The sequence below is a fragment of the Aythya marila genome (genome assembly GCF_965140915.1).
Source record: "Aythya marila genome assembly, chromosome: 11".
NCBI lineage: Eukaryota > Metazoa > Chordata > Aves > Anseriformes > Anatidae > Aythya > Aythya marila.
Genome location: NC_139052.1, coordinates 7,815,811 through 7,842,011, shown reverse-complemented (window position 1 = coordinate 7,842,011; position 26,201 = coordinate 7,815,811). Strand labels below are relative to the sequence as shown.

Genomic DNA, 26,201 nt, shown 5'->3' with positions numbered 1-26,201 from the left:
AATTAGACCAGTCTCTCATTTTTTCAGAGTATAACCACTATAACACTATTTCACTACAAAAAAAAATTTCTTGGCTGTTGTAGTATGCTTAGGAATTACATTCAGACCAAAAGGTTCATTGGTCCTCCCTTCTCAACAGGAGTGAAATTTCATCTTTTGGGATGCTATTTATATTTGTTTTCTAGACTTTTGTTAGCAATAGAATGCCACCTATACCAATCTGTGCATTCTAGACATGAAAACATGAAAACAAAGAGGCAGGTAAAGGGAAAAAGCATTTTTTACAAATGTTGTTTTCATGTTAATTCCCCATAGCAATTAGAAATAAGTTTCTGTTATTTACCATTCCACATCTGATCTGTGAAAAAAGGGCATACGTGAAATAAGGAACTTATATCCCCAAGAAGAGGAACTTCCTGTTTACATGAATCAACTGCAGAACTAGGGGATTCTCCTGCTTTGAGTGTTGTAAGGAAGCTGAGCAGCAAGTTAAAAAAGAGAAGTACTGACAGCAAAAGTTTTGTGGCCTTTGGAATCGATTCTCTAAGTTGCTGCAAGATGCAATTATTGATAGCCAGTAGGAGACATGGGTACTCTGCCTGCAAAGAACAAGGCCTTGCTTCACTAAATCGGTAAGATAATGTAACGGATCAGGGATAAGTGCTGGGGCACTCAAACTTGTCTAAATGATAGAATTAAGGAACAGGCAGCTTCTGAAGGGGTTCAGTGTTTTCCATGTGTAATTCATGTACTGGCAGATGCTGCTTGCCAAGAAAGTCTGTGATGCTATGGGAAGACCAAGAATACTTTGTGTTTGTTTAAGAACATAGTGAGCAGTATATAGGAGAGAAATCTGACTGACCTGACAGGATCAAACCTTCTTATTTTCCACATTTACTAAAAAGCTCTCAGCTTGTAACACAACAGAATCAGTCATTCTGTTCTGAAAAAAAAATATGGACAAAAATGTCTGGCGTTTGCAACATTTAATCCTTCAGTGCATCACATTTCATGTCACGTGAGTTGACTGGGGAGATCTACTTCCATTCTTCAGTTTCTATTACAAGTTTCTATTGTAGGAGAACATTGGCTTTTTCCTCACTTGACACATTTCTCATCGGTAGGTGACATCCAGGGAGAAGGACTTGAAGAATGCTGTGATTCCTTATGTCATAGAAGTGGATCCCAAGGACAACCACGCTAGATATCCAGGTGCCTTATATCAATTATATCTTTTAGCACAGAATGCAAATGTTATCCGGCAGATGATGCAGTTAGTTTTTACTGAGAAATTAAGGGAATTAAAAATGAGGGCATACTAAGAAGCTTTTGGGGATTAAGGATTTCTGGATACCTTGAGAACTTCCAAACTGTCAGAATTCAGTCAGGTGAACCAAGTTCATACCTAGCATAATCCTAATAAAGACACCATTGCTACAACAATTGCAACAGCTTTTTGTAAGCTACAGCTTTTTACCCATTGCTGTCTGCATATTCCATAGTTTTATTCCCTGTAAATAACAGATGTTGGGATGGGATTTAACATGTGGCAAGAGTTTGTTAGGTGAGATCAAACACTGCATGGAGAGCATTAGGACAGCGTTTGGCACAAGCACTCCTGCGGTCACTGCTGCAACCTTTGGTAAGTCCCTAGCGCAGAGATAAGGCCCTGAACTGGAGAACACACGTTAGTAATGCAGCATCCCGCAGAAGAGAAGGCTTTTAATCTGATTGTGGGCTAGACCACGATTTGGGAAACACTTTTTAACGCGGTGACACAACAGTGGCAGCCCGGCAGCGGCAAGTGACACGCTACGAGGGCACGGAGCCAGGGCAGCGACTCCGCGGGCACCGCTCCCCGTCAGCAGCAGCCGCTGGGCCCGGGGCAGCGGCAGCGCGGAGGCCGCGGCAGCGGGGCGGGGGCGGGGGCCGGGCCGGGCCGCACTACAAGTCCCGTCAGGCGGCGCGGGCCCCGCCAGCTCCCGGCGAGGCCGTGGCGGGGCGAGGCGAGGGGAAGGGAGGCGAAAGGCGGCGAGGCGATGCCGGCGGCTGGCTCGGAGGCGGAGGAGGGCGGCGGGGAGGGCGCGGGGCCCGGCGCCGGCCCTGCGGGCGAGCAGCCGGGGCCGTGCTCGCCGAAGCTGTGCGGCTACCTGCAGAAGCTGTCGGGCAAGGGCCCCCTGCGCGGCTTCCGCAGCCGCTGGTTCGTCTTCGACCCCCGCCGCTGCTACCTCTACTACTTCAAGGGGCCGCAGGAGGCGCTGCCCCTCGGGCACCTCGACATCGCCTCCGCCTGCTTCAGCTACCACCAGCCCGAGGCCGGCGCTGCCGCTGGGGACGAGGGGGCCGCCTTCGAGGTGCACAGCCCCGGCGGCGCCGTCGCCGTGCTCAAGGTAGGCCCCGGGGCGCCGTGCGCGGCTCGCCCGGCCCGGCCCGGCCCCTCGGCTTCCCGCTGCTGGCTTCGGTTTGTTGTTGTGAGGGAGAGAAGTAAAACCCGGGGCTGATTAGAGATGTCTGGCTGCGCCTAGTGTTTGCTTCATCTTTGCCTTAGTGAGTAGTTTTTGAAGTGTCCCACTGAACGGGGAGATGATTGCCTCAGGTGAGCACGGGGCGGGCTCGCTCGAGCGGGTTCTGTGGAAACGTCTCGGTGGAGAAGTGATTGCCAAGGAAATCTGGTGGGCTGTGGGTTTGGAGGCTTTCACTGGCGTTTTTCACTTTTGGGATGTTTATTTTGAAAACATAGATGGCAAAATCTTAATCTAGTCTGTTTTGGGAGGAAGGAAGAGGAGGGAGAATTGTTTCCCGATAGCCGCAGAGGCTGCGGATCCTGCTGTCTGCAAGGACGCAGACCTTCAAAGGACGAGACTAAACACCAGGCTTGTTTTTACACGTCTTTCCTTTGTCGTCATGGCTGGGTGGGAGGGGGGACAAAGAAGCCATTTCCACTTGATAAAGTAGGAATAAAGTAATCTAAGGTTGTATTATTTTTGATTGCTATTAATGCATATATTTTGCTAAAGGAATGCTCTCTGTGTGAGCTTTCACACGAACTGCTTTCTTTTGCAGCGAGTTCCTTAATATTAGATTATAAAGAATCCATGAAGCTAGTTAAGTAAAACAGCAGAGCTTTGTATTGAATATTGGAAGAGATCTTTCTTATGTGGTTACTTAGCAGTGGGGATATGAACAGTGGTAAAAAATGCTGATACTGTAGAATGTGTTTGTATACATTTTTCAATACTCTGTAAATGTTTGTCAAAATAAGGAATTATTAACATACTTTGCTAAAGAGTAAACAAGTTATCTAACTGGAAAGCTATTGTGATAATAATTTAACTATGTTTGTTTAAGGAGAAACAATGTAATCAGCAATTTTGCATGTAATCACTTGTAAATATGACTTTTTTGTCTCTATAGCCATATATGTTGTTACTTTCCATTAATCTGCCTTTATACCCTGAGTATTTATCTTACAGAAGCTAAAGCTGCAAACTGGGTGTAAGGGTTTGTTTTATTTTATGTTACTATTGAGTGTTTTTTTATATATGGAAATCTTCAGGAAAGTAAGTAGTGCACGTTTTATTTTGGGGATGCTTCTGAACAGGTAGGCCTTTGTTGGGAAATAAGTAGCTTATGATTTTGATTATAGTGGGAAATAACATGCTACCTGTGTAATGAATAGTCTGTCAAACAGTAGTGGTGCAGCAGCAGCCACAGGTGCCTCTTGCACTCACGGAGATGGAATTGCTCAACGTTGATGCACGAATGTAAGCAACGGGGGGGGGGGGGGGGGACGGGACGTTCCTTTTTTGTGTTTCTGTTGGTATCTTTTCATTGGTGATGTTACTATGCCCTTACTGCTCTCAGTCATTTCTTCCTGTACTCTCTAGGAAAGAACCTATGATAGTTGGATATCTCTTCTTGTTTCCATACAGAGATTGAGAAAAGTCAAGGTCATTTCTGTAGCTAGCAGAAAAAATAATTTATCTTCTACCTCTCGTTGTTTTGAGGCTTGCCTTAAAGCAGCAAAGTGATTGTCCATAAAATGCTATTACATTATAAGCATTTATATAATAAGGAATTAATGAAGATCTCGAGGGATATTGCAGGATCAGCTGGCCTCTTGCAGCTGTGTGATTCACCAGGGGTTAAGGCTTTTGGAGATGGAATTAATTTTCTTCTAGCATGATGGTTCTTTAAAGCCTATAAAAATATCTTGCAGTTAAATTAGGTAGAGACAAGAATGAATTCAAGATGTTAAGTTAAAAAAGAAAACCAAAGGACTGGCTGATCCAGCCTCTGTTGAAAACAAATGTGGTTTAATCTTTGAAGAAAACATTACACACAGAGCACGAGGATGAAAGTCAAATCAAATGTTGCCTTCACCCTCTAACTCACATGCCTTATTTTCCTCAATCTGCTTCTTGTTCAAAATTTCCAGTTCTCATCATCTGGTCTTTCTCATTCAGTGTTATAGGCTGAGAAGAGCAGTAAGAAATAAGCAACTGGAATTCCAGATTGCAATGATGGCGCTGTTCAGGAATGCATTATTTCTTCAGAATGCCTCAGTATTTTTGTTAATGTAATGATTTCATCATCTGGATTGCTCAGTCTTTGTATTTTGTGGGAACTGAGGATGGTATGATAAAATTGGGGTTTGTTTCTCAGTTTTATAGCAGTCTGAGGAAAAAATACATACTGTAGCCTTCATAGCTAATAAAGCAAATCATTCATTATTTAGAAATGTAGACAATCAGCCTGACAATTAAGTGATTGTAGTTTGTCCTGTGTATTTTAAGCAGTTAAATTATGTTAGAAGAAGCAAAATATATGTAAAAGGCTTTTTCCAACCCCTTTTTAAAAATACATAACAAGTACCATAATTTTAGGTGAAGAGTCAGAGAAAAGTATGCACTTTGGGAATTGTAGATGGAGAATTGTTTGAGAATATTGTGGAAAGGGCCTGATCCTGCAAATACTTGTTGTGGCATAGAATGCTGGTAATACAGTCAAGTGAACATTTGCTCATATTGGCACAGTGAGGCCTGTCATTAAGGGAGAGAAGAATTAGCATTATGAATATAAAAACAAACAGGTTGTTTCTCATTTATTTTTAAAGCAGCGTATTTTGGCTAATGGCTCTGTTCCCTTGCTTTTGAAACAAAGCAATGCTGGCTGGTGATGATAGCCTGTGTGTCTGGTCACTTGTGGGTGGATAACTTCTTTGTGGACAGTGGTGAATTGGGGTGGGGTGGAGAGAATTGCACAGACTTCTTTAAAACAAAAAACAAACACACATTTTTCTGGGTTATTGGCCAAGTAGTACGTGTTCCAGGCACTGCGGAGTTCGGAGCCCAGATCCTTGAAAGTGTTGGACACCAAACTCAGTGAAATCAGAACTATTTAGGAGCTTTTACTCCAATTTGTCAATAATCTTTAAGGCTGTGGCAGTGATTAATGGGGTCTTTGTGAACCTCTCATGGTGCTGAGTTCAGGTAGTGTTGGTTTAGGACCCAGCATGGTTAGGTCTTAACTCAGTTTAGAAGACAGCTCTGTTAAGAAGGTGATTTGTTTCCTGAGTTGGTCAGACTTTTTTTTTTTTTTTTTTTTTTTTTTTTTTAAGACTGTGCTGATTAGTGGTTACAGTACTTGAACTGAGTATTGGGCAGCCCTCCAAAAATAGACATCTGGTTTGCAATTTGCTGTTTGAGCACAGCAGGGTTAGAAAGTCTTAGGAAATACAGGCTTTCTGGTTGTGGTCCCCTTTTCAAAAATGTTTGTATTATTGTCATATGTGTTCCACCGTGGTCCAGGTAGAGGATATCACTGTGCAGTTGTTTTTTGCAAAGATTTTTTCTGTTCATGTCACATATGCATCAGAAGCAGCCAGATCTTGCAGCATCGTTAGAACACAAGGAGGGTTTTAAGTAAATGATGTTGATTTTCCGTCCTTTATGTTGAAAAGCACTGGGGACTGCACGTCTCTTTACTTACCTTGTCTTCTGTTGCTGCTGTTGCCCGCAGGTTTGCAATAGTAGTTCCTTTTCTTGCAGTAGTTCAGATGACATTATTGCAAGTGTGGCTTTTTACACCTCTAACACATGAATGCTCTTCTTTGTATTGTTGCAGAATTTGTTCTGTTGTGAAAATGTCATTTTGTCAGAACTAATGGGTGTAGTCATGCTGATACAGGTTTGTTCTTATGGGCAAGTGTCATATGGAAAGGAAAATTATTCTACTGTGAAATCAGTAATTGTTTAATAAGTGATTAAGAAGGCAAGTAGACCATCTGCATTCTTTCTGCTATTCTATTGATGGTGGTTTTTCTTCTAGCAAAAATACTTCTGTTAAGTTGTCAGTGACTAGCTGAGGTTCTCGCTTACTGAAGAGCCACAAAATAGATGAGTACAAGTAAGGATTCTTTGCCAGTTCTGATCAGTGCTGTTCCTAGTTAAATGTTCTGTCTCTAATGGTGACCAGTAGCCAAACATTAGATGAAATCATGAGAAAGGGGGCAAGTGTGGGAGTTTCCCCTTCTATGACAGTTAAAGTCTCACACACCAAGTTTGCAGATTTTCCTTTTGTTTGTTCAGGAGGAGGGGAAATGATAAACTTACGTTCTGTGTGTGGTTTTAGAAAAAGCCATTTTCCAAGAATCAACTTGAATGAAGAGAAGTCATCATAACACCAGGTCGCAGGATGTTCTTTTACATGTAAAGAAAATAACGTAGATACTTATATAAACTAAGCCAAAAGTGTTCAAAGGGAACGGGAATCCTTTATAGAAAGAGAAGGAAGACCAATTATGTTAGAAAGGAATGCAAAATAACACACACAGTGCAGTGGCATGGTAATCAGGACTTCTTGGGAAATGATTTAAAAAAGGAAGAGAGAAACACCTACTGCTTTGCCAAGCTGTTTGACACTGAAGGACCGTAACTGCTAACTGCCCCCCTGTGCCTCTGTGCCATCCCATGGAAACTGAGGGCGTCTATCTGCTGCTCAACAGAGAACAGGTGCAGATGGGAATTTAAAAGCAATGGCAAGCAGCAGCTCCGATAAAATCAATTCATTGTTTCCTAAAAAGCTTTGGGAAGAGGATAATGGTACAAAATATTACAAGAGCTCATTAAGTTGCACTAGTCATGGGCAGATGTTAATTGTAGGTATACCTTAGGTTGAGTCAGTGTGAATTACCTCATTAGTTGTGTTGTGGTAGCAGAGAACCGCTTAAACGCAACATCCTCTGTTAGTGGAAGTTTTTTTAATAACGAGTGGTTTTCTGTGTGAGCACAGTAAAACCTTGCTTGACAAGGCCTGTGTGCAAATCTCAAGGTAATGTAGATTCTCAGATGTATTAGAAATGGACACTTGTTGCTGAGCAGAACTCCAAAGAACCCTTTGGAACAGCAGGGGAGGCGCTTGCTGCTGTGGTTGTTCCAAGAGTGCCAGCGGCAGCTGTGTGGATTGGTGTTTCACAGGGCCCAAGTTCTTTGATGCTTTCTGAGAAACCTCATCGACATATTTAAACTAGTTTCTTCACAGTTTTTTTTTGAAGGAAATATTCCCCTTGCCCCAGTTTCCTATGAGCAAGCAAGAGTAAGTATATGAAACTTGCTTCTGTTACAGAATGTAAATATGTTGCTCACAGGTCTGCCCTAGCAAATGAGGAAGGTGAGCCTACAGCATCCTCTTGTATCTACTTGGTGTATTGCTCTACTCAATTTGTTTTGTGTGTGCTTACTTGATTAGATTCACGTATGCATATAATGTGCTGAGAGGAACTGGAGCATCAGCTCCAGGAATTACTGTCCATTTTCGCACTAGCTTGCTTAAACAGTGCTTTGGAGCCATTTGCCATAGGGTGTTCTGGATGTTAAAGCTCATATGGATACAGAAAGGCCAAATTGTAAAATAAAAATTTCTCTGATTGCTAAACACTAATATCACACACTCCTGATCCAGAGAGAGCACCCTGGGGGGGAGTCAGTTGTTGTTTGCTATGTTGCTTTAGATGTCTTATAATGAACCAGTCTGAGCTGAGGTACGATGGTAAATGGATCTTTCATTTGACTAGACCAGACATTGTCTTCTATCAGTAATGAAGATAAACCCGTGCCATTAATGTGCTTTATGCAGTATTTAGTCGTCTCTAAAGAGTAAAACAGTAATTTGCCCAAGTAGTGAGGGTTTTTCATTGGTAATGCCACCAAGCACTTTGGGAGAAGGCAGAGGGACTGGCTAGTGGCAGGACACTCTGCGTGCTTACTAAGGACTGAGGCGGGTGTCTTTTCACAAGAATTAATTTCTTATTCCTTAACATACCACGTTACTAGCATCAATTGTTTGCTCTAGGTTGGCTGCTGAGGACATGTGTTTTAATTAAAATGACTCTCTTCAGGGAGCTCCTGCAGTGTGTTACCTTTATTTGTCTCTTGTTGGCATTTGTAGACCATCATTTGCCACATTTCGAAAGGAGTTGTCTAGCTGTGATTCTGACTGAGGCTTACAGATGTTTGGCTTCTTGGACTCGTAGTAGCTATTCATACTAACGACTGTAGGCCTGTGGGTTATATATATACACACATAATAACACTCGATACAAGATAGCTTATGGGATGATCATGGAATTAGATGGCAGTACGGTACATTATTGTTGGTTTCTGCTGATAACAAAGCAAATAAGTAATGAAAATGGGAATTTTTCTGTGTGTATGGGACTTTCTGTAATAAAGATGTATAGCTGTGTATCTAAACACTTTATATGTGAAATATAGGATGCTGCTGTGTTTTCTAGTGTTGTAGTTCAAAACTGGAGAAAACAAATACTTGCATTTTAAGGGAAATGGATTCGGTATGGAAGTCAGAGATATGAATGCTTGCACGTGTGTTGTCTACATTAGTGGTTATTTCTTTTAAATCATAACTGGTTTGGGGTATTTAGCAGATCAGCAAAGGGATCTGGGTTGTTCCTTTTGGTTGCACTTGGGTATTCAAATGCCTGAGAGACGCACTGATCTCAGTAGCACTCTGCTTCCTTGTGTTACAGGCAGCAACTCGTCAGGATATGACCTACTGGCTTCAGGAGCTTCAACAGAAAAGGTGGGAGTATTGTAACAACCTTGATGCAGCAAAAAGGGACAGTCGAACTTCTCCTACGCCAAGTGACTTTTCCAAAGGTCTGGTTGCCAAAGACAATCCTGGTAGGTTGAAAATTTGAGTAAAAGCTGTATGTTTGTATTCAGTTTAAGTTAAAGAGCACAAGGCATAAAACAAAAGAAGAACAGTGACCATAGTCTTTGGAATTTTTGTTTCATCTTTTTAAGTAACTATTTAAACTTTGCATATTTTGATGATACTGAAGTAACATGACATAAATGTAATTGTGTGTGATATCATCTCTTTTGAAACCCATTGATTTCTTTAAAAACAGATTTTAAAAAATCAAGTAAAACAGAGTATTTCTATGACTAGGTTTCATGAAGAGGCCAAGTACAGTTGAGGCTTGTTGTCTTTTTGTAGTTTTAGATTCTTAACAGATAGTGTATTCAGCATTCTGAATGTGAAGTACAGGTTTTAATGGGAGCAGGTATATCTTGTCTTCTGAATAACTGGACTTTGTTCTTGGAAATAACCATACTTCGTTTTTGGTGTGGTGGGTGTATACTTTGTGTTGGTTGTGATAAATACTCCTTGCTTTTTGCAGTTGGAAGACAGTTTGCACAGAGCCTAAACACATGAAATTAAGTCTCCATAATAGCTTCAGCCAATCAAAACGTAATTTTAGACTTGCGTCAGAGATATAAAAATGTAGCAATGTATTGTACAAAAGTATTCTGCTTTTTGACTACACTGCTTTGACACTTCTGAAATGTTTCATTTCTAGATGGTTACAAAAATGAGTTGCTTGCTTAATTCTGTGACTGATAAATAAGCAAGTATTAAGAAATCCTATTCTATGCCAAGTTAAACATGTTAGTAAAGCTCTTTGGATTTAAGCAGTGTCTTGAGGTCAGGCATACTTCATCAACAAACTTTATATTTGGTTGTTTTCCGTCTGCTCCTCCTGTGAACCCAGAAATGTTAAGCTGTCATCTTCCCCTCCCCCTGTTCAGATCCCATGCTGCCGCTTTGTCCTCTAACCCAGTTTACTGCTTTCATTTGAGAGCAGCCTGCTTGTGGCTGCTTGCTCAGCCACAGCTGGCTTCGGAGTCTGTTTCAGCAGGAGCTCAGCTTTGTGTCAGCTACGCCAGTTGAATAGCCAGCCACTCTAAACAGATGCTCAGTTATCTCTCTTGGTCTAGCACTGGTGCTAGTCTCACCCTTCCTTATGGTAGTGCAGGGAGTGAAGCTGGCAGGAAACATCTTTGTCTCCGCGTTAGTTTTTGGCTGGTGTGGCTTCCTGAAGTGGTTTACTGCAGGGGCAGATGAGTGCTGGGATCGCTGCAGGAGAATTGGTGGGAATATGAAGTGGGGTGGTTTGAGACGGCCTTTTTGTTGGCAGACAATCTGGTTAGCGGCTTGTCAAAGCATACGCTGCAAAAATAGATGTGTTGCTATGTAAAGATCTAACAGTTTGCAGGTGTTGGAAAGGGTAACAAGGTTTTCTTCTCTGAAATCTTTCTTGTTCTACTGTGAGCCTCTCACTCTCTTGCTATGTAGTCTCCCTTTTTGCATTGTTGTGTGGTATTTGTTTGACCTTGTGCTGAATTGGTTCAAGTCAAAGCTTAGCCAAAAGGGAAGGTTGTTTTTTGTTCTGTTTTCAGCTGGATTACTGAGTGGAATATATTTACTGTGCAATCAGGTGACTGGAGGAGCTGCTGGAAGTGGAAGGGAGGGGACAAGGGGTTTAGCAGCTGAGGATGGAAGTCAGCATGCAAGAGACAGGAGTGCCCTCTTCTGGGAGCAGGCTGTTGGATCGGATAAACCATATTGTGTGATTTAACGCCAAATCTGTGTTCTTTCTGGCTTGTGCTTGTACCTAAGAACTGAAGTACACCGTGAAACTCATCTGTCTCTGCAGTCTGAGTACTGTTCCCTCATTCCTGCTTTGCTTCAGATGTAGCAATAGCAAGTGAAAAAGTGCCATCACTTTAGATCACTCTGCTGGTTTTTTATAAGTTGTTGGGTTTTTCTGGATCAGCAAGATGAACAAATTTGTTATAGGACTGTGGTGATTTATTTTTTTTTTTTTTAATTCATTAAATCCAATGCAAATAATGACAAAAGGGAATGCATGGGCTGAGTAGACCCATCCCTTTTATGGACAGCCGGCAGGTAAACTCCATTATGTGTAATTTGAAACTGCATCTGTAGTATCCCATTTGTGATACTGCTTATTGCAATACTGATTTTATCATAACTGAACCGTTTAAGCAGGGATTACTTCAGGGGAGAGTGGGAAGAGCCTGAATTACTATTTTTACTTTTCAAACAAGCACTGCAAAAGTTTCCTGTAGGACTCTTTAAGGCGCTGGTTCCATGCTAGTGACTAACCTCTGTCTTCTAAAAAGCCCTTACTGTGTGTTCAAAGATGTGCTTTATACTGGAGCACAGAAATTGGTTTCTTTTGCTAGGGCTTTAATACAGGTGCTATCACTAATGTTTTAAGTGGGGAAGTAGCCTGCTTTGGTCCAGAACCAAAACTGCTTGCTGTAGTCTTGTCTATTTTGTGCCTCCCCCTTTTCACTCGTGTGTGTGTGTGTATACACATATATGTATATATATATTTTTTATTATTATTATTTATTTTTATTTTTTTGAGCTGTTTTCGAGTTCAGAAGTCTGGAGTAACTGGAATGTATGTAGGGTTTGGGGAAAGCTTCATGGATCAATTTTAGATTTTTTTTTATAACAATCAAAGGAAGTGATAAAGATGTGGGAAAATGGTTTAAAACATTTTTCAGGAGGGTTGTGGGAAAGCTTATGTAACAAAAGATTCTGTAGCATTTGTAATGGAGCTGCTTTAGCACCATGTAAGTCAAATAAATGATTTACTCTTTTTAGGATTTGATTTTTTTTAATTGGTTGACTGTTAAAGTCTTCATCATTTCAGCTCTAAAGTAGGCCATTCTTAATTTCTCAACTCTTAATTTGCAGTAATGAAAAATGGTATGTCATGTTTCTAAGATTGCAATGTTTTAAAATAAGTTCAAAAATGAGATTGGGGAAATGTTTGCATTAACAGCCATGTTGCTGTGCTGTATCTGCTGTGGAGTTCACACCTCCAGTGTATTCAGAAAAAAGTCACAAAACTGGATGCAGATGTAAAAATCAGATCTTGACATTACTTTGTCTGCTGTCGTGAATATTTCTCTTAGATTACAGGCCACTGTTAATTACTAGTCAGTCATCACTGGTCTGTTGTGTAGAAAGGATTTAGTTGCTTTGTAGGAGGTATACCATTTAGCAGAGCTACACCCCAGGTGCACATGGGGAAGTTTGATGTTAATTTTTATTTTTCTGAACTGCTTTTGAACCCTGGAATCTCAAAACAGGATATATTATCTAGCCTGTTACAGGCTCTTCTGCAAAGAAAGACTCCAATTTATTAATTTCTCCTTTAAAACCTGAAAGAGAGTTTTGAAGTGCAGATATTACAGTATTAATCTTACCTCCCAAACACAGATAACTGAGTTTTCATTTGTCTTTCAGCTATAGTTATTCTTAAAAAAAAAAAAAAAAAAAAAAAAACAAAAAAAAACAAAAACAAAGTTTTGAGAGGTTCAACAATAAGCAAGATTATTAAAATATGACCTTACCACTGCTCAGTGCAGGAGGTATGGGCATGAGTAATATCAGCTAATTATTTAATAAGTAAGTTGTCCCATAAGGAGTTCCTGTGCATTATGCAATGCACAAATGGGGCTTTTGGGTGGGTATTTTCTCCTTGGCCTTCTCTGTATGTCCTTGTTGGCAAGAAAGTTCCTTTGTCTAAGCCATAACAGATGCAGTAAGATCCATCTTTCAAAAACTAACTCCTTTTTTCATTTTTTTTCCTTGCTGCGTAAATGTTTTTGGCAGTATGGAAGAGCAGGTGTGCTTTCTCAAGCTGCCTTACCCACTTAAGCTGTTGAACAAAGGCTTTATATTCTGGGTCACCTTGACTGATGGATTCTTTCCGCTGTGGAAGGCTCACTTTTCTCTACTCCCATTTCAGCAGACTTTCAGTGGTACAGTTCAAGAACTCAGTTGATATTTTTCAATTTTTCAATTTTTTTTTTTTTTACCAGCTCATGTTACAGAGCAGAACCTGCTGTGTGTGTTAAACTAGCTGTAGATCACAGAACATCCTGAGTTGGAAGGGACCCACAAGGACCATTGAGTCCTGCTCCTGAATGCTTAATGTCAGAATGCTTATATTTTATTTGAGGATGACTGAAGACTAGTCAAGTTCTTTCAGTTAGTTATGTTATGTGGCTTTTAGAAGAGGAAATCACAAGACAGCAAATAAGCTAGCTACCTGTTTGGGCTCTATTGCATTCATTTTGTCGTATACAATTTATTATGCTAGTGATAGATTGAGTTGTTTTTGTACGCGTCAGCAAAGAAACATTGCAGAAATGCAATGTGGTTTTGGATTTCAGTTCTTTATTCCCCTCTGGTGATACTATGCTTATATTATGGGATTGCTGTTTTTCTTTCTTTCAAGTTAATAGACAGAATCAGTGCTCAGATAAGAACATTTTCTTAATCAACATTGAAACACCTTCACTATCTGTATTCATTAAATAAGGAGATTGGAGGAGTTATTACAGAAAGGCAATTATTTTCTTCTTTTTTGTTGCATGTTTTGCTTTCATAGTGAGTTGTAATGACACATTCTTTCTTCCAGAGCATGTACCTGTGTAGGATACTTGTGTTAGGATAACAGTGAGCCTGAAGCACCAAAAAAGCAAAACAACAACAACAAAAAACAAATAACCAACCAAAAAAAAAAAAGACACAAAACAAAAATGCACAGGAGGCTGAAAAGGATGAAGGGGAAGATGCTACAGAGTTTCATGCTAGGGCCAATGTATGTTTGTTTTGTGCCAAAATGTATTCTGTTATAGCAGCTGAGAAATAATATAACCATTGCATACCTGAAGCGTGCTCAGAGGGAACTGAATCTTAAGCTCATCTCATTTTATGCATATGCTTGCTTTTGAGATGATGCTCAGTGAAACATGGCAGGTTAAATGAAAGTAGATTTTATACTGAATTGCCGAAAATATTAATTTTTTTGTTACTAATAATATACTACTCCTTTCCATGGCACATGAGTTTCTTTTCGAACTGCAGAATTTTCATCTGAGTGGTGTAGCTTTAGTACGGCTGGGGTATATGTTAGCAACCCACTTATATATTTTAGGTATGTGCCTTATTGCTGGTTGCACTAAACATATTGCCGGGGTCAGGAGCAGGGGGTATGGATTGCGTAGTATAACAGTGCTGTGGTGATGCTGTTCCTGACTTAGGAGTTCTGATAGACCTGAGCTTGTTTTACAAGGGGCTTTATGGGTTAATATAATGAATCCACCTTAATTTGTATGGCTTCACAGCTGCTTAAACTAGATGAGTCAATATTGACTGGTTGAGGTTATGAGTTGGTCATGAAATAACACTGCGAGAGCATTAACACAAGTCCTGTTATCAGAAGTGTGTGGCTGCATTGAGAGCTTGCTGAGAAGGTGCCTTTTTAAAAGTTGAACAGAGTATTTTATAAAGTTAAGATACAATTTAAGATAAAATCCTGACTACATTACTAACAGACTTAGTAATACATTGCTTTATATAACAGCTGCTCTTTTACTCACTGAAAGTTTTTTTTGTTTTTTTGTTTTTTTTTGGAATAGATTTGAGTATCCTAAGCCAAAATGCTTCAGCAGAGAGAGCTAGAACTATTCTAGCTGTGGAGACTTCTCCTACAGAGCTGGTGGGGGAACAAGCAGCTTCCCAGCCTGCGCCAGTCCAACCAAGTGCCATCAATTTCTCACTTAAACAATGGAGCACTGAAATCAAGTAAGTTGGTGACATGGGGGAATGATAACTGCTGGCAGAGACAGTTTACTACTCGAATCCTACAGATTTGAAATACATGTAGTTTGAATTCCTGAGCAAAAATGTGGTAGACCCGTTCTGAACAACAGCAAACCCACAGCCTGTCCCCTCACTCTTACTGAGTTTACTCTTAAGTATTTTTTGTTTTAAGGAAAGCAGCAATATTCTTTTTCAGCTCTCCTGTTTACGGTTTCCTTCTGATTTTTTTTTCTATTTTACTTTGCCAGCATAGATGAATCTTCCGCTTCTATTTGAAGGATATTGCAGTACTATTACAGAGCAGTTCACAGAGCAGAGCTGTGGCTTGGGTAACTAGACCACATCCCTCTTCAGCTGTCAATAAAATGTTGTTTGGTTTCAACAGCAGTGCCATGCTGAGTTAAACATCCCTTTTAAAGCCTTCCTGTTAAGCACAGATCTGAGAGGTCACAAAGTATGCTACTTGGCTTTTTTTTTTTTTTTTTTTTTTTTTTTTAACGGCTGTATATGCACAGGAGTGTTGCTCGTGTTTTAAAACTTCCTTCTTGATTTTTTTTTTTTCTGAATTGCAGATGATGTGCTTTGGGGAAGTCTAGATAGAAGGGCAGTGTCAGGGTAAGCCTCTCAGTGTTGCCTGGTTTGTGTGTTCTATTTTTTCCCTTAAACAGGGCAGAAAGGCTGGTAGTTGAGCTAGGGTTTGGGAGGCCCTATTGGTGGGAGAGAGTTATTTCTGGTGGTCCAGCAGCTATTCTAGCATAACATTGCTGGCTCTTTTGTGCGTAGCTGTAATCCTAATGGTTTGGAGTCTGTGCAGATCTCTGCCAATATGTAAGAAAGAAAATTGCATGCTCTGACGCTCTTGTAGGGTGAATGTCTCCTTCCTCTATTCCACTCTTTCTGGAGATGTTCAGCTGCAGTGGTTCATCTCTGAAAATGTTCCTGGAAAAAAATAAGATAATATCTACTAACAGGTTTTGTTTTTAAAAAAAAATGAAGTTACGGATTTTTTTACATGGTGTGCTCTAGTGTCCCCTCTAAATTTTAAAGCAGGCATTCCTCCTTGCAAACTGATAACAGTGTGAAATGGTGTTACTGTCAGGATTGTTCATTATGCTCAAACGTACTCTCCTGAGCTTTTCAAAAGTCATTTTGCAGAGGATTTACTGAGCCAGCAGTGAAAATCTGAAGTGTATATGTGGACAGTTGCACACTGTCTTTAGCCACGTCTTTTGTCCCTGAGACAAGAGTGATAACCTTGTCAGAAGCTAGCTAGTTGTACAGTAACATGCCAAAACCTCTTGACAGATGTGTTCGCCTTAGCAGAACCCTTGCAGGAACTTGCTTTTAAAGCTATGGACTGGCATTACCCCTGCCTGTTTTGAGCTAGCAGGTCACAAGCACTTCAGTTCCTGTATCTAGTAAGATAAATTTGCTTTGAGATTTTAAACTGTAGCAGTCATCTAATCTATGCTGTTTTCACAAGAAAGAGGGATTTTCTTCTCTGAAGGATTGATTACAGGCAATTCCTTCTAATGGCTGTTAACAGCTGCTCCAGAGAGGGCTAGGGCATTTATAACCTTAATTTGAGCTTTGTCTGTGTTAAGTGTTTAAGTAAGCATAGTTACATGCTTCCAATCCCCAAATCTTTCCCTCATTCAGTCCTACAATGAACGATGCCCAATTAATAAGCATGACTGTTCAGTAATAGTGCAAGTGTCCCTCAGGCAACAGCATTTCTCCTTGCACAGCTTTAGTTTATGCTTAAGCCATTTTAAATGGCATTCACGTGAAAAAGCATGGATTATGTAGGTTTTATATGTTAACATGTGCAAGGAATTAGGCTGCATATACGATCTCAATTGTCACTTTCAGATTGACAAGTGATCTTCTACTGGACTGATGATCATGCATGTGTGTGCCGCAAGAGGTCTGGTTAGTTGTATTAAACCTCCATGTAGGGCAAGGTTGTTAATGTTTTCATAGTGGAGAAAGGGAGTTACTAAACTTGAGAATTAATCACCTCTAGAAGATGTGTGCACTATCTAATATCCTGTTGGATTGTGACTAGTTTTAACCCCAGTATTAGAGAATCAGTCAAGGTGTCTCTATAACTTCAGAGAATTTTCCACATTACTGGAGGATGTATTCAAGTACCCATAATGTCTTAGTCATGGACTTAGCTTTGCTCTTGAACACATTTATGGTGTTTTTGCCAGAGAATGTGTTCCTATAACAACTGCGTTTACATCCTAAGGAGCAGTGGTGAGTTAAGGTGGAAGAAAGTGGAAAATGGGTCTTTGAGATAAGCTGTATGTATGCTTACAGTAGCTAAAGCTGAAAACATGATTTTCTATTTCTTTAAAATCTATCTTCAAGCACTGATGGTGTTCAAGCCTGAGTTTTTTTTTTGTCTCAGTGCTGTCACCTTCTTGCATCTCTTGATTGTATAGAACACACATGAAAGTATACTGGACAAGGGTAACGTCAAGTTACATAAAATAAGACTTATAATAAAAAAAAATTAAAAATAAGGAATCAGTAGATTATATGTTCAGATCTTAGTTTCTGTTATACTTGTTATACTTCGCTTAGGAAAATGAATGGTTTTGTTTTTGTTTTTTCAAATTTTCTTATAATCTAATAGAAAGCAATGAAGCTGTCATAGTAAAGTGCACATAACAATTCTGTGCAAGAGCTTTACAAAAATCAGCATCAACTGTGATTATTCATGGGCCTAACAGCATTTTAAAAAGTTTTCTAGGAGTAATTTGACTTCTTGTATCTTGTGAGTTGTGAAGCTTCAAAAGGTGGTGTTTGGACAGCCTTTAAATACTGATGTTGACCACGGCCAGAAAAGGCAGCTGGGGAGTGCATTCTAAGAAATGAGCCACTCTTCAGAGAATAGCGGTAGAGATGCCAGCTGATGATAACTTTGGGTGGCCTAGGAAATGCACTGATCATCATCTAATTTGATCTATTTGCTCTGAACATTAAAATGGAGCTTCTTCCTCCCAACTGAAGTGGTGACCTTACTGAAAAGACTGGAAGGAAATTAAAGGTGTTGCACAACTTGATCTCTGTCACACTTGCAAATTGATTGTTAAAATAGTCTTATTAATAACATTTAGGAATATTTTTGAGTTGTACTTGATTGTTAATCAGTTAACCAGTATAGGAATCAGTATATACTGATTGTTAATCAGTATAGGAAACTTGCACAGTATAATGAATGATTAGACTATGATCAGGCCTTTTCAGCCTGACAAGATATTTGACATCTGATCAAAGACTGGATTGGATCACTAAATAATCGTGAAGGTGTCATATGGCTTGCTTTCTGTTTACAGTTTGCAGAGTAAGAAGAGAGAATGGGGCTGACTGAGTGAAAGTGTCTCTGTGGGCTTCCATCTGCGAAGACTATGTAGGAAATGCTGATACTAAATGTATTTCTTTTCTACTTTTATCTAAAACACTAAGCTGGTTCATGTGGATTGGTGTGGAATTCCCTGTAATCGAACAAAAAGACTTGACAATACTGAGCTACATTAATATTCAGACTTTGGATCATACATAAGTGTGGACTTGAACATTTTTGGCAGCATGATTGTTGTGCTGGGGAAGCTGGGTAGGGGAATCATATCTTGTTTGTGAAGTATATTGCTCTCTTGTAGAATTATCTGTTTGGAATTTAGAGGTTGCCTCTGAAATGTTCATGTAGATAATTGGCAACATTACACCTCAGGAAGGAAAAACTGCTAAGGAGTCAATCAGCAGCAGCTACAGCAGGTCCCTTGGATGATCCCAAGTTTGATGTTAATCCAGAATGTGATGCTATAACGTGTGTGTTTTGTCTGCATGCTATTCTGTTTAATGCTTGGTGATTATCCTAAAATTTAGAGCTAAAATAACCAATCAATAAAGAGATGCTGCTTTTAAATCTTTCTCTTTTTCCTTGCCAAAACAAGGATAAAACAGAGGATGATAGAAAAGACCATGGGGGTCTACTAAAATATTTATTTATTGTTGAAGTGAAAGAATTCTTCTGTTTTGAAACATCCAGTAGTTGATAGCTGGTCTTGTTTAATGGGATATGCTTTATTTCCTTCGAGCTTTTGTTTGGTTTTGGTTATGTTTGTGTTTTTAGCTTATGTTTTTGTTTGCATTGTTTCAGCTACAGTGGTTGTCTTAAAAAAAAAAAATAAAATGATAAAATGAATACAAAACGGACAAATGTCGGTCTCTTTTTCTGCTGTGCTTTTCACAGAAATTCAATGTCATCTTTAAGAAAAGGGAATAACGAAAATCGCAAGAGCATATTTTATACCAGTGAAGAGTGGGAATTGCTGGATCCAACCCCAAAAGACTTGGAGGACTCTATGGCCCTGGAAGAAAAGAGGAAAAACTTGGCAGAAGGAAGTAAAGGTAGAAATGGGAGGAAGGAAGAGGAGCTCTTGCCCTTCCTCCTTTATTATAGTGCATTGTGATACCAGTATCTCTGGGAAATTAGTTAAAATTTATCATTTATTCACACATCACATCCAGAGCTCTGTTAACTCTTTTTAAATTTACTTGTTTGTGATGTGTTTGAGAGTATCGAGCTGTTTAAATGTTCCAAAGAGTCTAATAAGTATATTTTTAAAGGAAATTTGAATGCTTTGAAATACCTGTTAATTAAACTACATTTTATGTAGGTCTGACTAGTTCAGCTTTTCCATTTGATTTTGGCCGCATTCCACAAAAACCGAGACGCCCTTTAAAAGACATGATTGGATCAAGCAAAAACCGGAACAGCAGCGACTCCTCTCCAACTGAGTGGTGTTCTGGTAATGGCAACAAACTAGTCTCTGAACTGCAACTGAAGTATCAAAGCCAGCAAGAAGAACTGGAAAAGCTGAAGAAAGATCTTCTGAGCCAAAAGGTAACTAAGCCTTCAGGCAAAGTGCATAAATGCAAATAGATGTGGCAGGTAATTGTTTACCCCTTACGGATACCTAACTATATTAAGAGCTCATTGTTGGTAGAAAATAATGGTATGAAATGAACCTTTATTTATAACAAATCTTGAACCAAGGACTTCTTATATGTGTATCTTACTCTTTGAAGCTAGCTTTCTCAGTGTCTGCAAAGATCTTCACAGATAACGCAGAAGAAAAACAGCTCTGATTAGTACCTGTAATTCCCGAGGAACTCCTCCTTTCAAGTTTTTCTTTTTTGTTTTGTTTTTGTTGTTTCCTTTGCTGCAGAAGAGGAGAGTGGCGGAATGGTAACTGACACCTTCCCACTCCTATTGCATCACAGTGTATCAGCACAAAAAGATTTTGTGAATCATAGACCCTAAGCATAAATCTGTACATTTAGTATTGCCCTCATACGGTGTTCATGCTTGTATGCCCCCTGCTTGCTCAGATTTATTAAATAACTTGGTTTTTACCTGAAGGAATTTCTCCTCATTTTAAGAAGAAATAGAGTTTAGGTCATGCTTGGTGCTGCTAGGTTTGCTATTTGTGTTTTCCAGTATGCAAGATGATCAAAGGAAAAACAAAGAAATGAATGCCTTTAAACATTTTAGGTGTTCTTTCCAAGGAGTACATTTGTGCTTCTCAGACAGGTTTTGTGTGAAATCTCACTGTGCTCTAATGGAACATTGTGTTTCAGTTCCTTCTGTCTTCATAAGAAGAAAGAGAATACGTACGTCTCAAGTAGCTTGATATATTCTCACTCTTGATACTGGGCTGGATTTAGAACTGTGATAAATGATGGCAAGGTACAATTAGGATGTTTTCCTTGGCAACGTGAGTGACTAGACAGATCTTGTATTTTAATCTATTTTTAGAGAGTAGACTGCAATTGATAACCTACTGTGTAGTTGCTGTTTACCAGCAAGGTCATCTATCACATATGTCCCTGTTGAGTAGGTTTCTCTGATAACTGAATGTCAATTGACATGTAAGTTACCAGTCTGGGTGCTGTTATTTTTGATAAATAGAACACTTGAATATCACAGAACTATGCCCATGAAATCATCCAGCTATTTAGTAATTAGCAGTTCAGTCCAGTAGTGTTAAGATAGTAACACCGTCAAATCACAACGGAGGAAGGAAGAAAATCTAGTTTCTCAAGCTTTTCCTCAACAAATGATCCTTCACAGACCCCTCTAAAGACTGTAGCTTGATATTTGACTCTGTAGACCCAGGTCTTTACAGTTTACTCTTTGTTGTTTTGGGGAAACAAAACCTAATCTGTTAGAGCTTTGCAACACTCCCAAAATCAGTGGTTCATTCTAGGCATGTCTAAGACTTTCCACGTCTTTGTAAATTTCCAGATGTGTTTATTCAACTCAAGCTTTAGAAATTTCATAAACAAATTCCTATTTTTGTCCTTGTATTAATGAGTGTCAGAATTATTTAAAAAACGATTGAAGTCCTAGTTTCACTGATAGGTGTTGGAGATACTTCTAGGCTTGAACTTACCCCTCCTGTGGTTCCACAGCATTAGACCATTAACCAAAAACGGGAAACAGGAGAGGTAATAACGTATATTAATGAGAGGTGCCTGTCAGCAGTCTGCTGTTCTTCCTTATGTAGTATGTTGACCTGGAATATCTTCTTGTTATATAGCTTTTACGCTTGAGCTTTTGGAGAGCTTCTGGTAATAGAAAAGGTAGAGTCTGCTTTAGCAGTATATATTCTATTTTAAAATTTCATTCTTTAACTTTGCATGTAACAAACTTTGCTGGATATTAGCTGGTATTCTCATTCAGGAGCAGTTCAAGACTCAGCCCAGATCTTGTTCACAGAAAACTTAAGTTTCTGAAAGTTGTAGTAGGATCTTATCCCAGCAAGGATGCAAGCAGGGCTTTACTTTCAGTGTAACTGCCTTAAAAATCAGCTGCTTTTGTGTGTGTATACCTTTAGGCATCTTTCATGCAAGTAAAATAAGTATTATAGTGTTGTAATGGTTCAGGGTTTGTGCATTCCCATGGACAAGGATACTGGTAATTTTTTTTAACGAGGAAATAGATGACAAAAATGGTAAGAATCACTGGATAAACTTGTTGTTGCTTAAAAAAAAAAAAAAAATATTCAGAGACTTCATTGTTTAGTGCAAAGACCACAGAAACTCCCTTTTCTTCTTTGTGGCAAGTCAGTTAATTAATTGGTTCTGTAGCAAGGCTTTTCAAAACAAGGCTGCAAAGACTTTCTTTTAGCAAAGCAGAATGTGGTTTTTTTTTTCCTCCTTAGTAGCTTTTCTGCATTTGTTAGGGAAGAGGGCAGTTAGTTATCTTTCACTTCTCTGTACTGTAACATTCTTGTTTTTTTTTTTGTTTGTTTGTTTGTTTTTTTTTTTGTTGTTGTTTAAGCCCTTCTCATTTCTTAGAACAGGGCTTCTTACAAGTAAGTGGTTTTCAGCTTCCAAGTAGGTGCTTTGCTGTAGCTGTCAACAGTTCTTCCTGAACTGGCTGTAGCCTTTCCAGGCAAGGTCCTTAGCTCAGGGAAAGATACTTAAGCCATCCACATAAACCAATCATTGTGAGGTATTAACTCGTTAGAAACCACGTCCTGGAAGTGTTTCCTTCTTTCCTTAAACACCATTGTAAGTTTGTTATAAATAAACTCAGATGCAAAAAATAAAATAATAATTCCAAAGCTTACTTGTGTTTGACATTAGATTTCTAAGCTATAAATTCTCCAGCTTTGTTTTTTCAGTTCAATCTTTTTTCTTTTAAATTCTTAGGAACTTGTGCGACTTCTGCAGCAAACAGTCCGATCTTCCCAATATGATAAATACTTTGCAAGCCGTCTGTGTGAGGGGGTTCCCAAAGACAAATTAGAGCTGTTGCACCAAAAAGACGACCAGATTTTGGGTCTCAACAACCAGCTTGAAAAGTTAAATCTGGAAAAAGATAGTCTGCAGCAGGAAGTAAAGAATCTGAAATGTAAAGTTGGAGAACTCAATGAGCGGCTGGGTATGTTGATGGAAACTATTCAAGCTAAAGATGAAGTGATAATGAAACTGTCTCATCAACTCAGCGAATGTGAGGACAATACATCATCCCAAAGTGGCGCAGTAAATTCTCCCACGCCCACCTGTATTAATAAGGAACTACAGGAACTGGACAGACTAAAAGTAAGAGCAATGTCTCTGTCTTGATGGATAGGGAAATCTCTGCTGCCTTTAAAAACTACTTTCTAGTCTGCTCTATTTTCTGGGGAGATAACTTCTGCATTTCTCCAAGATACTCATCACCTGAGGCTTTCTCTCCTTGGAATCTACACTTTGAACTGTTGTGTGAACAATTTAAACAGGACTTCTATAGCTGGTCTGTGCAGCTGTAGTACAGTATCTCATACATTTGGTAATTTAGTCTTTGGTGTGGAGGAAGAGCGATGTGAGAAGTAATCAAAGGAACAGGAAAAAAGTAAGGGTAAGAAAATATAAGCATGGAGGAATACCACCAAAATGCTTGCTTTTTTATTTCTTTAATATCAAATGTGAGGAAAGAAAAAGCACAAAGAATGAATGGTAAAGGAGAAAAGAAAAGAGGAATATAAGAACCTCTATTACTAATGATGCTCCAGATGTTATCAATGCATGTTATTCTTTTAACTGACCTCAGTGAATGTGGCAGGTTCTTATGGAGTTACTGAAGTTACCCACTTTGCTTTGAACACGCCTACTTGCCTTTGGATAAATGTTGATTCCACACTGATTGAAGTTCCAAGCGATTTGGAATATGAGACACATAGAATATATTAAAACGTTCATAGCTTTATTTCTTGTATGTAAGCCTGGAAGTTTTAGGAAATAAAATTGAAACTAGAAATCAGTAGTCTGGGCAGAAAGGAGAACAAAGCTTGCAGATGCTCATTGTGGGGGTGTTGTAGTTGTTGAGAGTCCCTCATCTCACAACCTCAACCTTCAGAAGTAGTATTTGTAGCCTGGAGCCGAGTGAATTTGGTGAGGAAGCTTTTGGTAAGGATTTATATTTTTGTGTGGATGCAGACATGACTGAGGACAGGTAGGGTAACAAAAACCCAGGGGTCATTTCACAGAATCACAGAATCACAGAATTTCTAGGTTGGAAGAGACCTCAAGATCATCGAGTCCAACCTCTGACCTAACGTTAGCAGTCCCCACTAAACCATATCCCTAAGCTCTACATCTAAACTTCTTTTAAAGACCTCCAGGGATGGTGACTCCACCACTTCCCTGGGCAGCCTGTTCCAATGCCTCACAACCCTTTCGGTAAAGAAGTTCTTCCTAACATCTAACCTAAAACTCCCCTGGCGCAAATTTGCTCCCAGTTCTTGTACTGCATGTGCTTCTGGCTGGTGCGCAGCACTACAACCCCTCTGGCATGTTCAGCATGCATGTTTTGATCTTCTTGAGGTGCAGTGAGGGGCAGCTTCACAGGGCTGGTCTTGCCTCATGCCTGCAAGCAGTGAGCAACTGCCTTCTGCTGGGGCATAGCACCGTGCAAGTGAGGCACAGCACCAGCCTGTATACATCCGTGCTCATAGCTATCTAGCCTCTGTGTTTGACTTAAGTGGACACTAAAAATACTTGGTTTGATCTTAGTTATTTTAGTAGCTATTAGTATACCTGTTAGTAGCTGCTTGGTCTCTGTTCTGAAGTATACTTTCTCTGGTAGGTGTTTGCAATCTGTAACATACATTTATTAAAAATCCAGTTTGTTTTCTTTTATTAACAGGACAATCTTCAGGGTTATAAGACCCAGAACAAATTTTTAAACAAGGAGATTTTGGAACTTTCTGCTCTACGAAGAAATGCGGAAGTGAGAGAGAGAGAATGGCAGGCAAAGGTCAGATTAACACAGCATGTTTTCATTTTGGCTATGTCTAATGCAGTTTTCAAAAATTCACTTGTAAATCTATTCAAGGAACTTAACTGTAACAGAATTGGAACAATTCAAAAGTATGACCTGATAGAGTCAGTTGAAAAACAGTTTTACAGATCAATGTATCTGAATAGATTCTTGAAAAATGTGGTAGATTTTAGAATACTGTTCAGTGCATTATTTCATAATTTATGAACACAGGCATGTGTACATGTATTTCTGCAAGCATATATCACTTGCTCAGCATTAAAACTGCAGTAGCTTAAAGTATGCCAAAAACAGGGTGTGTACGAAAGGATTTGATAGTGTTTTATTTTAATGGCATGTCACAGAATAGGGCTTTCCCCTCTTGAGCATGAAGGATGACTAACTTACGGTAAATGTAACTTTGGAAGTGTTTCTGTGTGGATGAATTTGAGTGTAGAGTAGTTGCAGGTAAATGATAGATTTACACTGCCGTGGGCAAATAATGTACACACACTTGTTGCTAAGGCAAGATACCTGTTGCTAAGTTTCATGGGGTGTGCCTCTCTTTTTAGGGAGGTGGTGTGCACAGCTGCCAAATCTAGAGGCTGTATTTTTGGCATGGAAGTTTGTTGACAACTGCTAAATGCAGTTACCTAACTACTTAATATCTTCAAAATTCCATATGAGTTCTTGGGGTTCAGATGTGCATAGAGTATAACTATTTCTCTAGAAGCACAAAATGATTGAGTTGTACTTCATACAATGTAATAACAAGGTTTACTCAGATTTTCTGCATATAAATATACCTATGGTAGAAATACAGGTGGACTACTATTCTGCCTTTAAAGAATTCTGTAAAAAAGTGACAAGTATCTGAGGTATCTTACTCAAGTATTTTGTGTGCAGAGATTTATTATATTGTAATAAAAATGTATGCATAGCGTGTATTTTCCACATTAGAGTTGCTTTATGTTTCCTGGTGCTACGCAACTGGGGAGTAAAGTTCTTGAATTAAATATCTTTAAGCAACTGAAATGAATAGAAGAATATTGAATCAGATTTGAAGAGATGTGTAGTACAAACTAAATGTCTGAAGATGTGTCCTAAATAGTGTATGTTGTTTTCTGCAGTATACTAGCTTGGAAGCCAAACTCTGTCAGATAGAAAGTAAATACTTGATCTTGCTTCAAGAAATGAAAACTCCTGTTTGTTCTGAGGAGCAGAGCCCTGCTCGTGAGGTTATTGCACAGTTACTAGAAGATGCCTTGAAAGCAGAAACCAGCGAACAACCAGAACAAGCATTTTTCAAACCATACCCAGTCAGGTAATTTTATGCAATTAAAAAGCGTGTGTATAT

At 39.4% G+C, this 26,201-nt stretch overlaps 1 protein-coding gene across 8 annotated transcripts in view; it reads left to right on the top strand.

The window, feature by feature from the left end:
* The first annotated feature begins 1,145 nt into the window (after nt 1-1,145).
* The window catches only part of TBC1D2B (TBC1 domain family member 2B), a 46,922-nt gene continuing 21,866 nt past the window's right edge, over nt 1,146-26,201 (top strand). For 7 of the 8 annotated variants that reach the window (XR_014318245.1, XR_014318246.1, XR_014318247.1 and 4 more), the window contains exons 1-8: nt 2,014-2,390; nt 9,047-9,200; nt 14,835-15,000; nt 19,283-19,440; nt 19,710-19,936; nt 22,753-23,145; nt 24,731-24,841; nt 25,975-26,168. Coding sequence is in view for 5 of the 8 variants with exons in the window: in XM_082768958.1 (XP_082625084.1) it covers nt 2,040-2,390; nt 9,047-9,200; nt 14,835-15,000; nt 19,283-19,440; nt 19,710-19,936; nt 22,753-23,145; nt 24,731-24,841; nt 25,975-26,168 (1,754 nt within the window). In the remaining 3 variants the exon portion in view is untranslated. Of the gene's footprint in view, nt 1,213-2,013; nt 2,391-9,046; nt 9,201-14,834; nt 15,001-19,282; nt 19,441-19,709; nt 19,937-22,752; nt 23,146-24,730; nt 24,842-25,974; nt 26,169-26,201 lie in introns of those variants that run through there. The other variant, XM_082768959.1, reaches the window with a different exon arrangement.